This window comes from Zootoca vivipara, chromosome 10 (genome assembly GCF_965207765.1).
Source record: "Zootoca vivipara chromosome 10, rZooViv2.hap1.1, whole genome shotgun sequence".
Classification (NCBI taxonomy): domain Eukaryota; kingdom Metazoa; phylum Chordata; class Lepidosauria; order Squamata; family Lacertidae; genus Zootoca; species Zootoca vivipara.
In genome coordinates this window covers 52,704,459-52,728,445 of record NC_142593.1, presented here as the reverse complement: position 1 = coordinate 52,728,445, position 23,987 = coordinate 52,704,459, and the positions used below count along the sequence as shown (strand labels likewise).

General features: G+C 45.9%; 1 protein-coding gene and 1 long non-coding RNA gene across 9 annotated transcripts in view; one reads left to right on the top strand and one right to left on the bottom strand.

Moving 5' to 3' along the window:
* Positions 1–1,861: 1,861 nt before the first annotated feature.
* The window catches only part of MYO5B (myosin VB), a 269,223-nt gene continuing 247,097 nt past the window's right edge, over positions 1,862–23,987 (bottom strand). For 7 of the 8 annotated variants that reach the window (XM_060280366.2, XM_088653127.1, XM_088653128.1 and 4 more), the window contains 10 exons: positions 21,674–21,872; positions 16,389–16,482; positions 12,002–12,145; positions 9,930–10,081; positions 8,592–8,681; positions 6,365–6,515; positions 4,866–5,151; positions 4,426–4,600; positions 3,678–3,758; positions 1,862–2,547 (listed from right to left, as the gene is read on the bottom strand). In XM_060280366.2, coding sequence (XP_060136349.2) covers positions 2,395–2,547; positions 3,678–3,758; positions 4,426–4,600; positions 4,866–5,151; positions 6,365–6,515; positions 8,592–8,681; positions 9,930–10,081; positions 12,002–12,145; positions 16,389–16,482; positions 21,674–21,872 — 1,525 coding nt within the window. In that variant the 3' untranslated portion in view covers positions 1,862–2,394. The remainder of the gene's footprint in view (positions 2,548–3,677; positions 3,759–4,425; positions 4,601–4,865; positions 5,152–6,364; positions 6,516–8,591; positions 8,682–9,929; positions 10,082–12,001; positions 12,146–16,388; positions 16,483–21,673; positions 21,873–23,987) is intronic. The other variant, XM_088653129.1, reaches the window with a different exon arrangement.
* On the top strand, positions 12,055–22,910 carry LOC148684476 (uncharacterized). The gene is made up of 3 exons (XR_015946198.1): positions 12,055–12,183; positions 18,827–18,890; positions 21,033–22,910. It is a non-coding gene; the product is annotated as an uncharacterized LOC148684476 (long non-coding RNA).

Sequence of the window (23,987 nt, the reverse complement as noted above, 5' to 3'; positions counted from 1 at the left end):
GTGTTGAGCACCGTAGCCTGAATCAGCAGGACCTCAAATATGCAGACTGCTGAACTTTTTAAAAGGAGAGCAGTGACCCTTGGGACTTATCACCTGCTAAAAATGGGCAAGTATTCCAGTTCTTTTCTGAATCGGATCAGAATGCTTAGGACCAGTCCGTTGGTAAAAAACTGTATTCTATTATAAGGGAAATACTTCACAAGCTGGGTATTCGATTTGCAGCAGTTAAAATTAGTCTGTTGAGAGTCCTTTTAACAAGCCTAACACCGTCTTCAAAGATCCACTGCCAGAGATGCAAGGCCGAATGTAAGAATGATTTAGACATGGCGGTTACATATTTTGAAAAGGCCCGCCTGTCACATATTTTAAGTCTTTACCCTGCACAAGCAGCAAGTCTCCCTCTTAGAATTGGCTAGCTGCCTAAGTTCAAGTCGCAGGAAGTTGCTCTGCATTTCTGATGCTATCTGATAGTAGGTTGAGTGTTGCCTTTGCAAAGTTCAATAGTTTTGAAAGCAACTGAATAGGTAGGAATTGCAGGTGTACTTTAGTGTTGAAACAATAGAGAGTTGAGAAAGCTGTTTACTGTACTTTAAACATTCTTTAACCCAAAGATTAAAAACCATATTGATGAAACAGTTTCTATTTGTTACACTGGTCATGTTCACATCCTGGCTTGGTAAGTGAGGATACACATGCAGGCACTTCCCTCTTCCCTTTGCACAGGCAGGGAAATACGTCAGGAAGCTGCAGTTAGCCATGGCTTCCTATAATGTGCAAACCTAGAAAGTATGGTGAATGTCTTTCAAACAAGCCAGGATGCAAAGCCATGGTTTAACATAGGCTTCCAGATCCTGGGTTGTTTGGAAACCATTAACCATAGTTTCTTGGTTTGCGTGTAATGACAAGTCATGGTTAACAGTGGATTCCTGCTTCATTGCCCGCTTACTTAAAAGCACTGTGTGTCAATGCTGAGATTGGGCAGATCCAGTTTCTTAAGCCATGTTTCATTAGGCAATCGAGTCTCTGATGGGGAAGTGGTGCTGTTAACGCTATTGCATATTAGTGCCATGCTAGGAAGTTAAAATAATTTCCCTACCCATTTTGGTTTGCTTCAAATTGCTGGTAACAACGCAAGGCCAACAGTGCTAATATCTCATTCTATTTCTCCCAAAAGGCCTCCCTGCCAACCAGCACTTTGCTAACCAATCAGATATGGTATCACACAACTTTTTCCGTGGTATGAAGCAACTGCCCTCCATAACTGGCTTGGAAACAAATCACAAAGTTGGTTGAAGGCAAACCTTCCATTCAGGTTGCCCAGCCAGTCCTATGGAGGCTCTGCCAGACTGTATCTTGACTTCACAATGATTCCTAACATGGCCAGGGAATCTGTCCTGCAGATTGGCACTGCCACTAGTAACTGTAAGGACTACTCAACTATGATAACAAGGAACTGACCTTTTTTGTGAAGTATTTTGGACCTTGTACCCCTTTCTCTCTTTCCTCACAATCACAGTAAAAGCAATGTGTTCTCATACATATTCATAGGATAAAAGAGGCATAAAGATTCTGGATTGGTCCGAGTAACCTGCAGCAGTCTGCAGTGGAGCTGTAAACTCCAGAGCTTTCTGGGTCCGTGAATTTCCTCTTTCTCAGTGTGGCACATGGACAAAATATTTATGGCCACTTAATATACTGAAGGCAGGCTGGAACTGCCCCACTGACCGCTTCTAGGTTATAGTCCGTACAAAGTTGTCTTTGATGGGGCTGGGACAACGACTGTAACCATCTTCTTGTGCCCCAGATGCAAGAAAAAAGCATTGTTCCCTCAACCAGTTAAATTTCCTTCCGGACTACATAATTAATTCTTGGTTTGGCCTACTGCAACTTTATTTCCCGAAACAATCATTTTAAAAATGAAGGGCAGCAGCACAAATTCAGAAATTGAAGTTCAGTGTGTGCAAGCGAGCCCCATAACCATGAACGACGTTACGATGCACGGTCATGAAGGCTCCTTTCTATTATTTCGAGATAGAATTTCTAAACCACAACCTAAGAAAATGAAAATAGTTATTCCATTTACCAATGCTGGTGCCTTAATGGCAGCAGGGAAAGAATATTTTTAGCATGGTATCAAGTGGTACAAACCCCCACTTGTTTCAAGTATTCTTAGCAGCAAAATCTGCCTCCCCCCCAAAAAAAATCCCCTCCATACAAACCAAAAACCATCCAACCAAAAATACAAGATTAGTTTCTTATGCTATACAATTTAGCACTGATTCACTAAAGTGTATTGGTTCATCAACCATCATTTGGTCCACATTTGAAGAGATCCTTAAATTCCACTTTTGCTTTTTTGCTCAGGAAATTTGGCTGGGAGTCAATATAGTATCTTCAAACTCTGTTGAGGAATTCCAGGCCGAGAGACGCAGGGATGTGGATAGAGTCCATGGTTAGAGAAGAAGGGTTGAATGGAAACAGTACAGGGAACATGAACTTGAAGTCTAACAGTAGCTGTGGAGGTTCATTCCGCTCTTGCAAATTTGCCTACAAGAAATTGGGGGCAAGGGGGTGGGGAAGAAAACACACACATCACCAAACAGACAACATGCAGCAGAGTTCAGGTTGGAACACCTGTGTGGTTGAGACCAGCCTCATCCTCATTTGGCTTTCTGCAGCTGGAAGAGGGGAATGAGTACTAACACGTATCTGGTTGCCATGGTAGTCAACTGAGCAGTCAAATACTGCGAATTGATTGACTGATTCCAAGATAAAAGCCAAAGAAAAGAACTGTTTGGCGAATCATTTGTATTTACCAAAAACCTTCTGAGACCAAATCTTTTCATCAAGTGGGTAATTGTAAAACTTTTGGTCTAAACGGCCAACCATATTGGATTTTGATTCATTATTCTATACCAGGACTCTGGGTCCTGGGAACCAAACCTTTGTGCCAAGAAGAGCTATTATTCTACAATCTGTAGAGCCCAATTCAGGTATTCTTTCCCTCAAAAGATTAGAATCACAGAAGAGAGGGTATGTGTGAGTGTGGATGCTGAAAAACTCCAATCCCTCCAGGAAGTCACTATTCCCAAATCTGCAGCCCTCCGTGACTTGAAGGGCATTTTTTCCCCAAGGTAGGAAGCCAGGAGGAAATCTGGCAATGTTTCCAATATTGCTTCTACAGGTCAAAGATACATGGCGTCCCTCTCACTGTTGGCCTTGTCTGTGATAAAAGCATTTGCAACAATCAATATAAATCTGCAGAACAGGAGCACAGCACATGGCTTTGCGTGCATGGAAGGTGCCAGGTTCATTACTTGTGTCTCCACCTCCAAGTGTGCAAGGAGTTAAGGTCTGGAAAGATCTTGAGCTGAGACTGTGGAGAGTCATTGCTGTTTGAAATAAATAGAACTGGGCTATACCAATAGCCTGACTCGGTGTAAAGGAGCTTTGTGTGCTTCTATGAGTGATGCTGCACAGAAAAGGTACTAGTAGGAAAGGGAGGGAAACTGAGCATCTTGGGTTAAAAAAAAAGAGCAATATAAATGCTTTTTTATCCCTGTGATCTGTTCCTGAACCAAGGCTTTTAAAACTGCCATTTAGAAAACACACACATGGTTAGTTTTTCTGTGAGGCAGGGGTAGAACTTCCCAACGCCCGTCTATTGGAGCACTCACCTGAATGTTTCTTATGAAGGCTACTGTCACACGCTCTTCAAATTCATTCACAGGAGTGTAGAGATTGAGTATTTTTACAATCTGTGGGCAGGAAAATAAGACGGGGGCTTAGAAGAGGGTCAAACACACAGTAGCTGAATTGATGCAGTGCGCCCTGCATCAATCTTTTCTAAAAAATAACGTAGCCACTTCTCTCTAGGAAAGAGGGAGAAAACTTAGAAACCAAGGGTGTAATTACAAGTTGCAAGGATAACACAGGGCACCCAACCTGGGTGGGGAGGGGAAGGTTAGGTACTTCCACGTGGGAGGCACCAGGTGGGAGTGGGTGCCTAACATTTGCAACAGCTGCCCAGTGACTTTTCTCACCATTTGGCTGAGGAGGAAATAACCTCAGAGAGGACTTCGGGAAATCCAGGGTCAAATTCTTGCTTGGCCTTCAAGCTCACCGGTAGACTGGAGCTATTTAATCTCTCTCAGCTTGACCTCTCTCACAAGGATGTTGTGAGTTTAAAATGGTGTGTGTGTGTTTCGGGGTGTGTGTGTGTGTGAATGGCCATAGCTGCCAAGTTTTCCCTTTTCTCGCGAGGAAGCCTATTCAGCATAATGGAATTTCTCTTAAAAAAAGGGATAACTTGGCAGCTATGGTGAATGGCACAGCAAAACATTCTTGTGTTTGACTTTGTCAAGTCTTTTGTTAAGACTTTGACCTCATAAACAAGCAAATCAATGCATCCCTTCACCTCCTTACCTGCTGTGTGGTGAGGGCTGTGCATAAGGAACATATGGCCTCCGCATCTTCTGAGGTCTTCTTCTTCAGCTGCAGGAGCTGGGCTGCCTGGATCAGAGGCTCCATTGTCTTGGCAGCCCCACTCTGTTGTAGATTCTTTCCTCGCAACCATTCCTCCAGCTGGCTGATGTTAAACCTGGACCGACACAAGGAGGAAAATAGGAGGGGGGAGAGGAAATGTTTCAAACATGGCAGGTTGCCTCTGAAAGTAGCTGAGATGATTTGAGTTTCCCCAAGGCAAAAGAGATCTTTGGGTGTGCTCCTCTGTAGCAACTGACTCCCGAAGATGCCCTTCTTCCTGGAAAACTGGTACTGGGAGAAGCAAAATGGTGGCACTGGGAGATGTGCAGCCTTTGGGAGGGGTGGCTAAGCATGAGCATGTGCTTTGGCCTGAAGCCTACCTGACTTGCATGCCTGTGCTCCATGAGCACACATCCTTCCTCAGCAGCAGATTGTTCAAGGCCACCGCATTGATCATGTAGAAGAGCTGTTTCACAGCCTGCTGGATGATCTCGGGGTCGAGGCCCTGGTCGTACATGACACTGTGAAATGTGTTCAGCTGGCGGGTGATCGCCTCCAAAGTGTAGAAGTTGTCATTGTCCCCCATGCTGGAGGTCCGCTTGCGGTAGCCCATTGGCTTCACGCCCGACAGACCCTGGATGCTCTCATTTTCTAACACCGCCGTCACTGGTAAGGAAAGAAGTTATTTGCAAAAAGCAAACTTGGGTGTCTTGAGAAACTTGAAAGGTTTGTGTTTCAGTGCCGAGTTTTCCTAAATACCTCCACCCACCTATCCAGCTGCACAAGTCTGCCTGCCTCTAAATCACCGCAAAACCGCGTCTTTAAATTGCAGGCAATTTGCATTTCAGTCCCGTGAGTGGATAGTAACGGGCTGTGGTAGTTCTAGTGGCAAATGAACACAGTGCTCTGGTAGCCCAGAGGGAGCAATGAGCAGAAGGAACTTTCACCTAGCACCAAGGAAGACCTTCTTTGTCAGATTAATCTTCTCGCTCTTGGCATAGGGATGGATAATTTTATGCAGCATTCCTCCTGCGTTGATGTTGGGGAGGATTAATTACTTAATGGTTATAAAACAGGGGGAAATGGTGTGGGTAACAGGATGGGTTGGAACTCAATTAACATACTGTAAAAATTGCCAACGCCTTTGCACAGAGGTATCATAAATACACACTGCAGCCCCAGCATGCAGTTTGATTAACTTCCATATTTTAAGCCCTTGCATAACACAAGGGGAAAAGGGAGGCAAGGAAAGGGAAAATTAACATTCCTAGATGAATCTGAAAACGTGTGGAACTGAATACTGAGCAAAGGCCTCGGGACTGTACAAATGTCAGCATTTGCTCCCCCCCCCCCCAAACAAGTTTCTAGTGCTCATGGTTGTGAAAATGCATAGGCCTGGTGAAATTTCAGGAATCATAGCAGGGATTCCTATGCAATTAACGTTTAAAATTCCTGTGAAGGGATTGTAGTGGGAAAACTCATTGGCACAGATAATCCCCATTGGATGCCTGCCAGGTTCTGGTTTCAGATCAGTGCTTAAAAAACCACAAGGATTTTCAGTTCCAAAACGATGTTCTCTTGCACACATTCCTCCCTAGCAACAACTCCAAATATAGTTTCCTTGGATGAAAGCATGGCGCCCAAACTGGCTGATAATGTGCACAAACCACCAAGAACTCCTTCACTGCAAACCCTATTGAAATGAGTAAGATGTGTTGTTTGGGGCGCTGTGTCCACTGGGTAACTTGGTTGATGGTATTGGTCACTCCGAATATTATGGATATGGGTCTGCTTCTGTTGGATTCCATTTCCCAGTTTAATTCAGGGTGCCCTCAAATGCACCACTGGGCTGAGTTAAATATGAGCACTGGTGTTTTACCTATCATGGGCTGCAAGACGCCTTCTGCAATTTTAATGAGCTGCTGGTAGATCTGAATGGAAAGATCACTCAGGATCTGGCGATACTCAGTGAGGTCGAAGTTCTTCAGGCAATGTTCATTCTGCTTCACAGTATTCTGGGTCATAAAACCCTAAAAAAAGGGAGAGCAACAAAAGGGAGACCTTTAGCCACGACTGGTTTACTGACATGTAAACCAAAACATGTCAGTAATCCTATGGACCAGAGCACACCAGGCTCCAATACTTTGGCTACCTCATGAGAAGAGAAGACTCCCTGGAAAAGACCCTGATGTTGGGAAAGATGGAGGGCACAAGGAGAAGGGGACGACAGAGGACAAGATGGTTGGACAGTGTTCTCAAAGCTACGAACATGAGTCTGACCAAACTGCGGGAGGCAGTGGAAGACAGGAGTGCCTGGCGTGCTCTGGTCCATGGGGTCATGAAGAGTTGGACACGACTAAACAACAACAAACCAAAGCAGACTCTTCCAAACATGACCCTGAGAAAGGCTTGGGCTTTTTGGCCAGATCTCAGGGTCATTGCTGCCCACTGCCCATTTGTAGGTTTGTGACAGGCAAACCGAGTTCCCGATGATGTCTAAGCAGACACTGTGTAGATGGGAGTGTTCTGCCCTCCTGCTTGATCTATGGAGCCCTTGATCTATGGCAGGAGAGGGAAGTTCACTGGAGAAGTTCTAATGACTACCAGGTCTTGAGCATTTCATTAGCTGCTTGGTGCAGGTATGAATTTGATACCCGCAATGGGCAGCATTTTCTGGAATGAAGGTAAAGGTAAAGGACACCTGGACGGTTAAGTCCAGTCAAAGGCAACTATGGGGTTGCGGCGCTCATCTCGCTTTCAAGCTGAAGGAGCCGGCGTTCGTCCACAGACAGCTTTCTGGGTCATGCAGCCAGCATGACTAAACCACTTCCGGCGCAATGGAACACTGTGATGGAAGCCAGAGCGCACAGAAACATCATTTACCGTTCAAGTGCAGCGGTACCTATTTATCTACTTGCACTGCCGTGCTTTCGAACTGCTAGGTTGGCAGGAACTGGGACAGAGCAACGGAAGCTCACCCCGTCGCACAGATTCAAATTGCCGATCTTCCGATCGGCAGGCCCAAGAGGCTTGGTGGTTTAGACCACAGCAGCACCCACTCCTGTACATTCTGTTCTGGGATGAGGAGGGATACCAGGAACCTCCTGTTGGACAAGTTGCATGATGCGCAGCACACAGACCGGCATATTTTCATGTTGATATACTTAAATAAAAATAGGCAAATAGGGAAAAGGTATTTTGGCTAAGTCCACCCACCCATTCTGCTTCTGGAAACAATCTAAGGGTATTTTTGTTGTTGTTATTCTACATCTACTGAAGTTAAACTCAAGGGAATAAGCAGCTGTAGCTTCCAGGGCAGATCCATAGGAGGGTGAAAAACCTTATGCTAATAGGGGACTCATTCTCCGAGTGTGGAGCCTTGTGTAGCAAAATGGCGCTGTCCATAAATAGAGGTATCAACAGTCCTGGAGTAAACGCAAATTTGCACAATACAGTGGTGCCTCGCTAGACGAATTTAATTCGTTCCACGAGTCTTTTCTTATAACGAAAAATTCATCTAGCGAATCCCATAGGAATGCATTGATTTTTTTTGGAATTTTTTTTGCCCATAGGAACGCATTAATTGAATTTCAATGCATTCCTATGGGAAACCGCGATTCGCTAGACGAATTTTTCATAAAACGAATTCGTCTAGCGAGGCAACCTCCACTAGAAAAAACCTTTCGTTAAGCGGAAATTTCGTTAAGCAGGGCATTCGTTAAGCGAGGCACCACTGTATTTAGATAAACCCCTAAAGGAGAGGAAACTCCAAAAGCAAAAAAAACCACCACACATAGTCAACAAAGACTGAGCATGCTCAGTGAAAACAGAATACGTCCACAGGTGGGGCAAGAGAACAGAAAATTGGGGTGGTGGGTGAGAAAAAATGAAATATCCTGTATTCAACACTGCACATTTTTCTTGCAAATCCCATTTGTTCTGATATAAGATACTGCAAAGATACTGAACACAATTCAGCATTAGCCTTCAATGGCAAGTTCCCATTGAAGTGAATGGGAGCAGCAGTGCTTATTTCAGTAGAGAAGTTACAGATGACAGACTATGTGCGACATCATGGCGACATTTCCCACAACCACTTGTCTCACCGTATCCCCACTGTATTGCTTCAGGCAATGTAGAAGGCGGCAGGTGTTAGCCAGCCAAAACGACGTCATCTCAAAGTCGTCATGATGTTTCTGCGAAGAACCCAAAACAAATATGAAAACCCTCCTGGAAACCTCTGCTTTTATGGGTTAGTTTTGCATTAAAAAACCTGATTAATTCCTGGAGTCACAACATCCTTCTAGTCACATGTCCATTATAGGCAGGTGATCTACTGTAGATATCTGCAGCAGGAATGCTTAATTCTGCTATTTCCAAATATGCTTACATTGAACCATTAGTGAGGTAGTGTTGCTGTAGCAGGAGGAGAAGCAATCTAGAGTAATGGGATTGTGAGAATGGAGGGGCAGACAAGGAGCCATCCCTTGAGCCCATGAAACTTCATAACCTCCTTGAAAGAAATCTGGTTCAAGCAGTTACGGTACATCTTGCTTGCAACAAAGCCTGGTACTTTCCCTTCATGGGTATCTCTCGTGCAGACTTCTGGTTGCTCAGTCTGCAGCATAAATTCTTCTCTGGTACCAGGGTTGGCTCCAAGCTTGAGGTGAGTGCTGGGGAAAGTGCCCTTTGGTGGGCGCTATCCGACTTATCTGTCACTGGTTCCTAGCTGAAGGCAGCCAGGAGCCACCTAGCTGTACTTTCCCCAGGGAGACAGATGATAGCATCACAGCAGAGCATGGCTGCTCACAGACTCAGCTGCCTGGCATGGGTGGGACAAGGCAGAGATCAGTGCTGGTAGGTCCTGCCAGGATGCTGGGGCCTTGGCAGATCATAGACGCTGACATCAGGCCTGGTGGGAAGAGTAAGGTCTAGAAATTGCAAGCTCTGAAGCAAAGGCCATGAGAAAAAGAACAAATGTGAAGTTCTTGACACATCTACTGATGCTCTTGCAAATGCCTAAGATCAGGCTTCCTCAACCTCGGCCCTCCAGATGTTTTTGGCCTACAACTCCAGCGATCCCTAGCTAGCAGGACCAGTGGTCAGGGATGATGGGAACTGTAGTCTCAAAACATCTGGAGGGCCAAGGTTGAGGAAGCCTGCCTAATAGGCTCTCTGGGCGCACTTTATGGCTTTAAAGGCTCCAGTGTTTATGGAGAAAGTTTATTGAGTTCTGGATGGAGGGACAGGCATATTCTTTCCCTAGAAACTGCTACTGCTTTTCCCTAGAAACTGCTACTGTATGTTTAACCTTGTCACGCTTCTTGCTAATAATATCAGAACAAAGCCAAACAAACAAATAAAAACAAAAAAAAACACCCAGGCAATTTGTTCCCATTAGAAAAACCCTGAAGTTAGGTGTTAGGGTTTTGCTTTGTTTTTACCTTTAATACTTTTTTAATGCCATTGATGGTAGAGGTGAGCAAGGAGTGCACTTTATGATCATCGTTACTATAATCTGCATGCCTGATGCACATGTAAAGGATGTAGGCAGGAAGACAGGGCACCGTGGCAGAGACCATTTGGGGCTTCAGATCTGTGAGCAGGAGAGAAAACCTTTCAGAAAACCTGACTTCTTAACAGTGTAGTTATATATACAGTGGTACCTCGACTTACGAACGACTCGACAACCGAATTTTTCAACTTACGAGTGGGGCAAATGGCCGCACGCTTACGAATTTATCGACATCCGAACGGAAACTGCGGCGGTTTTAGATAGGGTTTTTTCGACTTATGAATTTTTAGATGGGGTTGCTTCGACTTACGAATTTTTCCGTTTCCAATGCATTCCTATGGGAAATCGCGTTTCCAATGGCGCTTTTCGACTTACGAATTTTTCGACCTATGAAGGTGCCTTCGGAACGGATTAAATTCGTAAGTCGAGGCACCACTGTATTATGCACACCATCTGAATGGTGATCATATCACAGAATTACTTAATTATCAGATCTCTCCCCTACAATATAAAATATATACAAAAAAACCTCATTTTTTTAAATTAAAAAAACCAGTTCTGCATGCATTAGCTAAATGAAGTATATCACATTGTGAAGAAATGGATCCACATTAATACAGTTAAGTGGGCATTGCAGTCAAAAACTCGGTGTGTAATAGGGATTTAAATCTGACAGTTTAAATACTTTACATCTGACGATTTAAATACTATTTTAAATCCTTTTAAAAACCAGAATGATATCTGATTTCCACATGGGGTTTCCAGTAGATCCTGATCAGGTTTGCACCTGCTTAGGTTTGGCAATTCTGCAGCATCAGACGCTCTCAGTCCTGCTTTCCAGGGAACGCCGTACAATTTGCTTGCTGTCCAATTTTTGTGCTTCTGCTGTGAAACCCTTGCACGTTGCAGAGTATTCTGGGAAGTGTTAAGTGTTCTCAGGTGCACACTATGGAATAGCCAAGTCTTCTGGATCAGGCTAACGATTCATCCAGTCCATCATCCTGGCTATCAAGATGCTTCCAGGAAGCTTGGAAGGCAGCCATCCTTTCCTGCAACTGCCCCTCAGTAACAGCCATGCTGAGATATTCCATCCAGGCTCTACAGCTAATAGCCATAGACAGACCTATCTGTGGTGGATTGGTCGCACCCTTTTTGATGGCCCTTGGATAGTGAATTCCACAAATTAATTGTGCGCTGTGTGAAGAAGTACTTTACATGGTCGGACTTCCTGGGACCACCACACAAAACAGAAAGTGAACCTTATAAACCAGGGGTCCCCAGACTTACCCGCCTTTGGGCCGGGAGTGTGCGCGCAGTGGGCCGGAGGGCGGGGGAGTGCACGCCCGTGCGCATGCGCACACACACTTACTGGCGTGGTGGCACGCTTCCAGGTCGGAAAAATCGCCGAAAATTGTCTGTGTGCATGCGTATGGGCCTCCCCCGACCCGGAAGTGCACCTCCCCCGACCCGGAAGTGCACCGGAAATGACCTCTTCTGGGTCGGGAGAGGCCCATACGCAGGCGCAGAAACGATTTCTGGCGTTTTTTCAGATCTGGAAGCGCGCCGCCGTGCAGCGCGCCGTAAAAGCGGGCGGCGACAGAGGGCAGCAGGGGTCGTCGCGGGCCGGATTGGGAGGCCAGTTGGGCCGCATCTGGCCCGCGGGCCGTAGTCTGGGGACCCCTGTTATAAACAATGCTTGAATTACCAGGTGGAAGAGAGTCTCCCCCCTTTCTTTCTTCCTTCAGCAACAGTCTACTTCAATAAACTTGGTCCCATGGCTTGGCTGGAAATGGGGTTCACCCCTACCCTACCCCTGTTTCTATTGTTTCAGAGCAAATGCCCTTTCCCTGCAGCTGCCCATTACAGGGCAACTTCAGTAGATGTTGGCAGCCATCTTTCGGGGAAGTGTGCCTGCTGTTACTCGCCTTCCTACTGGGGAATCTCTGAGGTTTTTTTTTATATATATAACTAGGCCCGACAAGCAAAGCCCAAGAGCATTACCTGTAATGAGATTTTTCACAAGTAGCGGCTCATCTTCTTTGCAATACTCCAGCATTCCCTGGAAATCTTTCTCTTTTCTTTGGACAGTGACCTGTCTGTTGAGTTCATGCTGCCGCTTTTCAGTCTGCACGACAACTTGATCGGCTGTGAAGAGAAAACAGAGGAGCTGGCGCTGATTCAAAGTAAATTGCTAAATGGCCAATGCTACACAGATAACTTACAGGCAGGCTTAAAGCAGCAGCCTTGAAAAGCAGCTAGCGTTGTCTGGTTTGGTTTGGCCCATTTCAAGCTAGCGGTCTCCGAGAGGGAACTTGCTGCAGGGAGATGTCTTACCTGTGGTTAGGAGATCAGGAGTGGGCCACAGAATTGCACACTTCTTTCTCACCTCTCTTGGCATGAATTCCACTGCCCACTTTAACTGGGGCTCAGTGTTGGAAAGGCAACAAAGCTAACTGAACTGGGACTGATGTCTGTGCTCAAGTTCTCACAAAAAGCCGACAAAGTGAGGCTGTATCATCTCTCTGCAGACTATGGTTGGGCCACATGGCTCCAATGATTTAATGCTTCTCCACATGGAAGCCTTACATGCACACAGAAGGCTAGCGCATGTCTCATCTCCCTTGTTTTCTATGCCCAGGTAAATATTTTAATATGCAGAAGCATTCAATCAGATGAGCCTTCTCCTAAGGTCTGGTATGGCTCCGACTCAGGCTTACTTCCCCCCATCTATTGTGTGAGAGAAAGAATCACAAGCTCTACAGGTGCCAACAGTTCCATGCCCTGTCATTGTTATATCCTCTCCTTTCTTGTCCATTCCTTCCCTACATGAACAAAAGAAACCTCTCCAGAGACTTTCGTAATCACACTTATGCAGAAGTAAGCAGCTCTGAACCAAGTGGGAATTACTTCTAAGTATACGCACCTGCTAATAAAAATGGATCTTGTGATCACTCATAATCACAAAAAGTTTCATCACCATCAAGTCTATTAGCTCACTGCTAATTTGCAGTTAACTGCCAATGGCTACAGATCCCAGACACTTTTTTGGATGCGATCATGTATTTATTTTTTAAAATTTGATTTACTATTACAAATACAGTGGTACCTTGGTTTATGTACACAATTGGTTCCGGAAGGCTGTACTTAACCTGAAGCGTACTTAACCTGAAGCGAACTTTCCCATTGAAAGTAATGGAAAGTGGATTAATCCGTTCCAGACGGGTCCACGGAGTACTCAACCTGAAGCGTACTTAACCCGAAGTATGAATGTAATTGGTTCTGGAAGTCCGCACTTAACCTGAGGCGTACTTAACCTGAAGTGAACTTTCCCATTGAAAGTAATGGAAAGTGGATTAATCCGTTCCAGATGGGTCCACGGAGTACTTAAACTGAAAGTACTCAAGCCGAAGCGTACTTAAACCGAGGTATGACTGTATATCCTACCTTTTCTCCAAGGAGTTCAAGGTGTAAATCAGGATATTGATTGGAAGACCAAGGAGAGTTATGCATAGGGGGAAGGAACACATGGTTCCCCCCCCCTGCCATTTTATCCTCACAGCAACCCTGTGAGGTGGGTTAGGCTGAGAGACTATGACTTGCCCAAGGTCACCTAGCGAGTTTCATGTCTGAGCAGGGATTTAAGGCCTGGTGTCCCACGTCCCCTCCCAACACTCTTTTATCACAGTGCCACACTGGTTCTTGGTGTAGTAAGATATGGCAAGCTGCCCTCTTTACTGCTTTGTTGTTTTTTTTGTTCTTGTTTTTATCATGTGCTTTGTGTTGCTGATTTATTGTGTTTCTATGTTGTGAACAGCACCGAGATCTATGGACAAAGGGCAGTGTACAAATTTAATAAATAAATAACTGATCTGTGAAATGCGTGAGAGAAGATCTGGCCACAACAACCGCATCTTTATGCAGTATCCCACTCTCAAACCTGGTCCAAGGTGCTCATCATTAAGTCCTGACTTCCTGGATTGGTCCCTAGTGGACAACTCAGCTGTAGCCATTAGACAAAACTGCTGTGTTCACAGGCAAAAAAGAGAAGCTCTGCTCTTTAACCGTACAGGGAGATGGTGACCGTACTGATGCTTTTTGCATGTTATTACTGTTTAAAGTGGCTTACCACAGAGGATAACCACTGTGGCACCCTGGTGAGGGGCGCAGCCGTGATATTTATTAGGAAAATGGATATTAAGGCACAATTCAAATAATGCGGCAAGTGCCACTTCGATGCATGTAAATTACAGTGACAAGAGCCATCTGCTCCAGCTGCCACGATACAGAATCCCCTATTCATTAGGCTTAATTTCATTTAATGACCAGCTTTCCAAAACCAGTCCTTAGGATCAAAGCCTGGCGTAGCTAATCGATCTGTCAAGCCACCAAGATAAAAAGAATTACAGGGCTGCACAGATGTCTCCTTTCCATGTTCCTTTCTTGCTGAGGCATTTCAACTGCTGCTGTAAATATACAGGGTTCCCTTAATAGGTGCAATTTATCCAAGAGGCGCCAGGAGGTGGAGTGCTTCCTCGATTTTGGAAGTACAAAAAGCCAAAGGAAGGCAGGACCGAAAAGGGCCACAGGGAGGCACCATGAGAACTGTTTTTAAAGCAGTCCAACTCCTGTCCCTTTTTATAGGCAAGAATTGTGCACCCCAGTCTATCAAGACTACAGGACGTTATAGTGGGGAGAGGTGGAGAGACAGATGAAATAACTGATGGCACCTATATACCCTTTGTCAGAGGTTCTTGCGGCTACTCTTGAGTAACGACGCTCCACACCTGCTTGTCTTTAAGGTGTTTTTATTGTGCACCCTATTTACAGTGCAAAGAGTCTGGAAAACATGTCTGCTTAGTCAGAGTCAGAACCTCGCAATGGCTTCTTTCTGTTTCGCGCCCAACATAACAGCTTGGGAACCCCAAAGCGCCTCCATCTCGCCCTACGGGGTGCCGTGCGCCTCAATTCAGGCGTCGGGGGGGGGGGGAAGGGCCGTCCTTCTGACTGCTCTCCCGTCATTTCCTCCCCAGCTGCCTCCTTCTCTACTCGGTGTTGAGGCTCTTTCATGCTGTCAGAGCCTCTCCCTCTCTACTTCCTGACTCCTGTAATCTGATCCGCTACTGGACTTGCTGCTCAGAGGAACTCGACCTGATGAGGGGGGGCTGTTCCCTATAAGCCCTCCCCCTTACACCCTGACAATATCTACCCTAAACTACCTACCAAATGTGTAGCAATGACTCTGGCTCTTAAGGTTCCTGACCGTTCCTTCCCCCTATGCATAACTCTCCTTGGTCTTCCAATCAATATCCTGATTTACACCTTAAAATCCTATCAGCTGCTGCAGCCTCATAGTTTCTGGATTTTTGTTGGTTTAAAGATGTACAAGCTTCTCAGTTGCACCGAACTCTTTGTTATGGGGAACGGAACACAACAGAGTTCTGTTGACTTCTCATCTACAGCAGGAACATCTCAAACTAGACCTGTGTGAGTGCCTGGAGGCGGTTGGAGGATGGATGGTGGCTAACAGATTGAGGTTGAATCCTGACAAGACAGAGGTACTGTTCGTGGGGGACAGGAGGCGGGCAGGTGTGGAGGATTCCCTGGTTCTGAATGGGGTAACTGTGCCCCTGAAGGACCAGGTGCGCAGCCTGGGAGTCATTTTGGACTCACAGCTGTCCATGGAGGTGCAGGTCAATTCTGTGTCCAGGGCAGCTGTCTACCAGCTCCATCTGGTACGCAGGCTGAGACCCTACCTGCCTGCAGACTGTCTAGAAGGAGTGGTGCATGCTCTAGTTATCTTCCGCTTGGACTACTGCAATGCGCTCTACGTGGTGCTACCTTTGAAGGTGACTCGGAAACTACAACTAATCCAGAATGCGGCAGCTAGACTGGTGACTGGGAGCGGCCGCCAAGACCACATAACACCGGTCTTGAAAGATCTACATTGGCTCCCAGTACGTTTCCGAGCACAATTCAAAGTGTTGGTGCTGACTTTTAAAGCCCTAAATGGCCTCGGTCCAGTATACCTGAAGGAGCGTCTCCACCTCCATCATTCTGCCCGGACACTGAGGTTCAGCACCGAGGGCCTTCTGGCGGTTCCCTCGTTGCGAGAAGCCAAGTTGCAGGGAACTAGGCAGAGGGCCTTCTCGGTGGTGGCGCCTGCCCTGTGGAACGCCCTCCCAACAGATGTCAAAGAGGAAAACAAGTACCAGACTTTTAGAAGACATCTGAAGGCAGCCCTGTTCAGGGAGGCTTTTAATGTTTAATAGATTACTGTGTTTTATTTTTCTGTTGGAAGCCGCCCAGAGTGGCTGGGGAAACCCAGCCAGATGGGCAGGGTATAAATAATAAATTATTATTATTATTGTTATTATTATTATAGACCTACCTTCATAATCTTGGACTTTCTTCATGTAAATCTTGAGTTGCTTTTTCAGCTTGCTTTCATTCTTCTTTAGTTTTTCTAGCAGCTCTTTGAGATCCTGAAAGACAGGAATGACATCTGTAATCAAGTTAAACTGCTTCACTTGGCTAACAGAGCAAAAGCCTGTGTGCGCTGCTGCCAAACGCTCTGCTTCAGCCATGCAAACACAAAACCAGCAAATGGTTCATGACACTCCCTTTACTGATTTGCATTAAAACACAGTCCCCAGCAAGGGCGTTCCCACTTTGAACAGGTAATCGGAAAACATGCTAAAATGTAACGAAAGGGCCTGTCATAGCTAGAAACACACACCACACCCCCAGTGTTGCATTTACTTCCAAGGGTTTGGCATTTCTCTCTAGCTACAGGGAGTTCCAGTTGTATGCCCTTCCCAGGGCTTACAGCTTAAATTTACAGGAGGCATGAAAACTACTGGAAATTAGAAGCACTAACAATTCCACTAATGCATATGCAGGGAATCCTGGTTGTAGTTTGGCACACCCAGTCCATAATGCTGTTCTGTGTCCTTTCCACATTCAGGTTGGCCTCATTCACAGGGGTGGGGAACCTCTGATCAAATTTGTGGGCCAAATTTGGCCTGATGCAGGTCCACACATCAGGTGTGGAGCAAGTAGATTTGCAGAAAGCAGCATTGAAGGCTTGGTGACCAATCAGAAAATAGCTCCCATTGTGCTTTTTGAGGTTTTCCCATGGGTAATTCAAGATTTGTTGTTTCTTGCTTGTCAGTTTCCCTGTTCACATGGCAGGAAATTACATGATAGGAAGGAGTGGAGCTAGAAAGCTCACTGGTTCAAGGATTTCCACATGGGGCGCTCCCTCAGTTAAAAGTTTATACCACAGTCAAACGAAGCTGTGGTTTAACTGAACATGCAGCCTACTGGTGCATGCTGCTAAAAAACCACTGGTGGTTTGCTCTTAGGGTTGCCAGACTCAATAGTGGACAGGACTTCTGTGCCTTTAATTGCCCTGTTCTCTTTTGAGTCTGGAAACCTTAAAGAGAAACCAACAGACCCTTTCCTTGGAAATCAAACAAAGGGTCTGCTGGTTTCTCTTTAAGGTTTCCCGACTCAAAAGAGAGCAGGGTAATTAAAGGCACAGAAGTCCTGTCCTCTATTGAGTCTGGCAACCCTATATGCTCTTCCTTGCTGCTTCTAGGAAGCAAGCCATGGGCTGTGGCATGAGTGTCACACCTGAACCTGGATTTGTGGTTTGTTTTGTCCAGAGAAAGCATGAGCAGTAAGCCCAAAACAAACCTTGCTGACCCCTCACAGGTTTGGTTTGGAAATAATGGGCCTGGGTTTGGACATAACGCCAAGCCAGACGGTGGTTTCACTCAACAGAAATAGTACCAAGGGAAGAGCAAAGTACCTCCAATTTCATTCACCTTGAAGCCACAGCTCAACTATGGTCTAAAAGTAGTGTGTGAACAAGGTCACAATCTTCATGAGGTAACTTGCTGGTGCATGCCCATGAATAAAAACTGCTAGGGAGAGCCAGTGTGGTATTTTGGGCAGTTGAACCCGGAGTGAACAGGCTTCAAATCCCTGCTTAGACCACTGGATGGTCTTAGACCAGGCATCCCCAAACTTCGGCCCTCCAGATGTTTTGGACTACAATCCCCATCTTCCCCAACCACTGGTCCTGTTAGCTAGGGATCATGGGAGTTGTAGGCCAAAACATCTGGAAGGCCACAGTTTGGGGATGCCTGTCTTAGACCACGGGTAGGCAAACTAAGGCCCAGGGGTTGGATCTGGCCCAATCGCCTTCTAAATCCAGCCCACAGACAATCAGCGTGTTTTTACATGAGTAGAATGTGTCCTTTTATTTAAAATGCACCCCTGGGTTATTTGTGGGGCATAGGAATTCGTTCATTCCCCCCCTTCAAAATATAGTCAGACACCCCCCCCCACAAGGTCTGAGGAACAGTGGACCGGCCCCCTGCTGAAAAAGTTTGCTGACCCCTGTCTTAGACGAATCACAGGCTCTCAGCCCAAACTACCTCACGGGACTTATAGTGAGGATTATATAGGAGAAGCCCAATTTCTAAGCTGAACTGAGTATCGAGAACAGGCACCCCCAAACTGAGGCCCTCCAGATGTTTTGGCCTACAACTCCCATGATCCCTAGCTAACAGGACCAGTGGTCGGGGAAGATGGGAATTGTAGTCCAAAACATCTGGAGGGCTGAAGTTTGGGGGTGCCTGATCTAGAATGAAGGGCGAGGCATACAGATACAACAAATAAAATCACCAGAAAGGTCTAAGGAATTTGTTGCCTCCTTCAGGCAGAAAGAAGTTGTCTAACTTTTTCTTCTTCTTTTTCTAAAGAGACCCTAAGCACACCAGCAGCTTTTTAAAGCTTTTACATTGATTTCTCTTTCAGGGTCCATTTCAGTCTGCACCAGACCAATCAATCATGCGTTGTGAGCTTTTCATATAATAGTAAAGTGAGTAATTTGTCAAGTTGCTGAGGGTGAGGCTGAATTATTTTAAGGAGCCAGTTATCGTGTTCTCTCTTTCCTTGCTGCTCGACTGCCTGCCTGATCTAGCTGTTATCAAAAGCTTGATTCTGTGTAGAAGATGGAGACGACAGTGTGGTTCAGCAGTTAACCTCCCCCCCCCCCCCACCACAAAAACCCCAGATTATACCATCAGCAGTTTGAAGCAGTAAAGCCTTCCTTGCATGTTTGGGCTACAAGAAAGAGGGAGTGGTTTCTTTCAGTGCAGGGTTTAGGAATTTTAAACACACGCACACGCACACACAAATTTCCCACGTGACCCTCAAATCTGGAACAGTACCCTAGTGTCAGGGTTAAAGGTAAAGGGACCCCTGACCATTAGGTCCAGTCGTGACCCACTCTGGGGTTGCACGCTCATCTCGCATTATTGGCCGAGGGAGCCGGCGTATAGCTTCCAGGTCATGTGGCCAGCATGACAAAGCCGCTTCTGGCAAACCAGAGCAGCACATGGAAACGCCGTTTACCTTCCCGCTATAGCGGTTCCTATTTATCTACTTGCATTTTGATGTGCTTTCGAACTGCTAGGTTGGCAGGAGCTGGGACCAAGCAACGGGAGCTCACCCCGTCACAGGGATTCGAACCGCCGACCTGATCAGCAAGCCCTAGGCTCAGTGGTTTAGCCCACAGCGCCACCTGGGTCCCTAGTGTCAGGGTTAGGAGTGCTTTAACCATTTGTCCCCTGCTGTGTTCCCAATACAGATAAGGCCTTCTGTACCTGCAGTGGGGAGGGGTGTGTGTCTCCCATTCACTTCAATGGATAATTTTTTATCCTAATCCCAATTTAAGGCATGTTCCCATCAATATTGACTGAGACTGTGGTGGCAAAGCCCCTCCACCCCCATACTAGATTCCTGATCTAGATCAGTTCCCCGCTGACAGACTGTCAATTTGTATGAAACATTTCCATGAAGCTAATGTGACATGTAGTTTGATCCTCAGCTGTGCAGGAAATCTATGCAAAGCTAGCCGCGTGTTTGTAGTTTTCGCGCAGTGTCTGGAGTTTAGAGATGCTTTATTAAGCATTAGAGATGCTTTACTAATTAAAGCTGTGCGTGCAAAGAGCAACTATCCTGGCAAGAAAATGGCAAGTGTTTGTTTGACAGCCCTCGATTGCTGGAGCTTCTGCCAACAGGTTAAGCAATAAGCAGGTCTCTCCATGGCATGCCATAAAACCTTGTTCCCAACATAAATAATTACATTAAGAACAATCAGGGAATTAGTGGTTTATCTGACAAGGCTTCCTCCTACCAATTATTGCTTGTCAATCAGCCAGTCTTTGTTGCCCTCTGCCTAGCCAAAGAAACAACCTAAGGTCACTGATTCCCGACTTCCAGTGGAAGCAAAACACAGTATGTAATAATTTACAATTTGCCACCTCAGTGCTTTTTGCCACAGTTCTTGACATTCATATTTAAATGATTCTGACACATCTGCTTGAAGGTGATAAAAGTTTTCCTAATAAGATGCCACTGTGGAGTACAAGCGGAAGCAGCAGGCAAACCGATCCTCATAAGCCCTTCACATTATTTCACGCTAGAGGGGCCCCTACTCTACAGACCACAATATCCCCAGGTAAAAAGCCATAGCCCAGTGATAAGAGCATATGCTCTGCATTCAGAAGTCCCAGGCCCAATCTATGGCGTCTCCAATTAAAAGGATCAGGTGATGGGAAACACTTTATGCATGAAGTTCTGGAAAGTTGATGCCAGTAAAGAGCAGGTAATGCTAGGCCAGGAGTAGCCAATGGCGCTATCCAGATGTTCATAGAATCAGAGTTGGAAGGGACCCTGAGGGTCATCTAGTCCGTCCCCCTGCAATGCAGGAATCTCAAGTAAAGCATCCATGACAGATGACCATCCAACCTCTGCTTAGAAATCTCCAAGAAAGGAGTACTGTTGTTGAACCACAACTTCCATCTTTCCTGACCATTGGCTATACTGGCAGGGGCTGATGGGAGTTTGAGTCTCACAATACCAAGATTGCCTATCTATGTGATAGGCTGCATGGATCAGCGTTTTAACACAGCACCTCTGTTTCTCTCTCCTGCTATGAAAATCTCTCCCTCTCTAGATGCCACATCAGGGACATACTCTACACCCAATGTTGACCGTGGTGTGGGGAGGGGTGCCACACAACTTGGTTATCCCCGAAATCTTCCTGAAACATCTGCAATGTATCTATAAATTATAAGGAGCTGCCTTAGGGTTGATGGTCCGTATTGCCCAATGCTGGGTAGAATATCAATCCTTTGTAGCCCTGCTACGGATTCAGACACGTAGCAGTTGCATAGCGACTGTTTTGAATACAACAGAATTTGTTCGCTGCTCATTGTGGGAAGTCTTCTCCTCTGCACACAAAACGGTTTGCATCTGTATAGTGGAAATGAAAGGTCTCACCTACTGGGCTACTACCCACAACCTTCTCCCCAGACAGTACAAGATGGAGGGAGGGCTGTTGCACCCATGCCCTTCCTGCAAGAACAGGATACCAGATTCGATGGGCCTTTGGTCTGATCTAGCAAAGCTCATCTTATTGAACCCTGCCCTGGAACGGAGACCCAGACATTACAAGAAAGGGCAGCTCCAAAGGCAGAGGTGTGCAAGCAGCTCTTTCCTTTCCACTGTCTCCAAGACAGGGTCTTTCCTCCCATAGCACAATTGCAGCAATCCACAGCAGAGGAAGAGCCAGGGATTCTGCCAGTGCAACCATACCAGGTTTTCGCTGGTCAGCCGCATGATTTCTTGCTGGATTCCAAACTCCACTTGGGCTTCTGGCGACAGCTGCAGCGTCTGGAAGAAGACCTCCTGCTGTTTCTCCATCTCTTCTCTCAAGGTCCCCATTTGCTCCTTCAGAGTTTCTACTTCCTCTTCATGCTCTTTCCTCTGATCCTGGAGCTGGGCCTCAAGGAGCCTGGGGTGGGATGGGGGGAGGCGAAGTGAGGGAAGACAGAGAAATCACAAAATCACTTGACCTCTCAAAGCCAAGGTCCGGAAGAAACAAAAAAACCCGCACAACGAGGGATACGATTAGGATAGCCCAGTCAGCAGAGCACAAGACTCTTAATCTTGTGAGTGTGAGCTCCGTGTTGGGCAAAAGATTCCTGCTTGCAGGGGACTGGACTAGATGGCCCTTGGGGTCCCTTCCAACTATACAATTCTTGGACTCTATGAACTGCCCAGGGGGGGGGGGCATGGGTTCTCAGAGAGGGAGATGGGCCCCCTTTAAGAGCTATGGGCAGTTGCTAGGTGACAACACTGCATTCGCTCTGAAGCCACTCTTCTGTAAAATATTTCTGTAAAGCCAGCTGTTGTGAAGAACTACACACTAAGGAATTTATTGGGCATAGGTTACAAGCTGCAAGGATTGTTATCGTTAGGCATTGGAAGGGTCTTTCCAGTGCTACGCTGTCAAATTGGTATCAAGTGGTACAGGATACAAGGGCTGGTACAGCTGAGGATTGTATGAGGTCAAACTAAGAAAGTTAACTTTACTGTTGTGTGGTCTGATTTTATAATATTTACTAATATTGAAGAGCATGGACAATCCCCATTGCAGGCATACAATAAAGTTTGGTTGACTTCCTTTTCACACAATGTATCTAAAATAGCAAAAAAAAAGTTCAAATTTTTATGTAGAAACTTTGTATTTTATTTTCAAATCATCCGCTTTGAGAGAAATGAATAGCAAACTAACCTGTCCGATGGGTATGTTTTGGATATGGTATACACTGAAGAGCTTTTGATTTATTCTTTAAAACAATTACCTAATTTTGTTTTATTTATGGTTCTCTCTCCTCCCCCTTTCCTTCTTTCAGTTACTTTATCCCACAACAATCTTAGGTTGTGTCAGTTTGTTTCATTGAAGTGTATAATGTTTTGACAGCAGCAATATTTTTTTCCCTTTTCTTTTTATGCGTTTTAAAATATAATAAAGATTAATTAAAACAAATGCAAAAACTCTGAAGCCACTCCAGGAAGTGTAGCAAGAAGGAAGACACACTCTTCCCGGGGGGGGGGGGGCGCTTCTGAGGGGCTCATGCCACTGTTAATGGTGCAAGCCTTTTAAAAGTTATTACATTACATTACATTACATTACATTACATTACATTACATTACATTACATATTTATACCCTGCCTTTTCCCCTGACAGGACTCAAGGCAACTCAAAATTAAGAACTGCTAAAATCATGGAAAAACCAATAATTAAATACCAATTAAACGTTGATAGAATTAAAAAGAATTATACATATAAACAACCTATTAAAACCACACCAATAATTACAATATAGACACCACAGCACCAACCCTTTCATTAAAAACAGCCAGTTCCCCAAAGCCTGCTGGAACAAGAAGGTCTTTGTCTGCCAGCACAAGGAGGACAACAAGGACAAAGCCAGCCTAGTTTCTCTCGGGTGGGAGTTCCAAAGTTGCCGGGAGCAGCAGGGGAGAAGGCCCTTTCCCGCTTCTCCACCAAGCCAGGACTGAGAGAGGTTCCCTGCCCATTCCCTTCTCTGAAGGAGAAAAGCAGTGTGGCCAAAATTGGGGAAGGGGCCAGAGGTAATTGACCTAGGACCCCCCTCAAACCACCAGCATCTCTATCATCAGATAGAGAAGGCTTCCTTCATTTTGTAGAGAGGGGTAGCCCTCATTTGTCTTTCTCAGAGGTAGTGACTGATCGCTGGGGGAAAGCTCATGTGGAGGAAGAATTAACCTCCAGGTAACCAGACATGGGGGACCCAGGTGGCACTGTGATCTAAACCACAGAGCCTAGGGCTTGCTGATCAGAAGGTCGGCGGTTCGAATCCCTGTGACGGGGTGAGCTCCCGTTGCTTGGTCCCAGCTCCTGCCAACCTAGCAGTTCGAAAGCACATCAAAATGCAAGTAGATAAATAGGAACCGCTACAGCGGGAAGGTAAACGGCGTTTCCATGTGCTGCTCTGGTTCGCCAGATGCGGCTTTGTCATGCTGGCCACATGACCTGGAAGCTATACGCCGGCTCCCTCGGCCAATAATGCGAGATGAGCG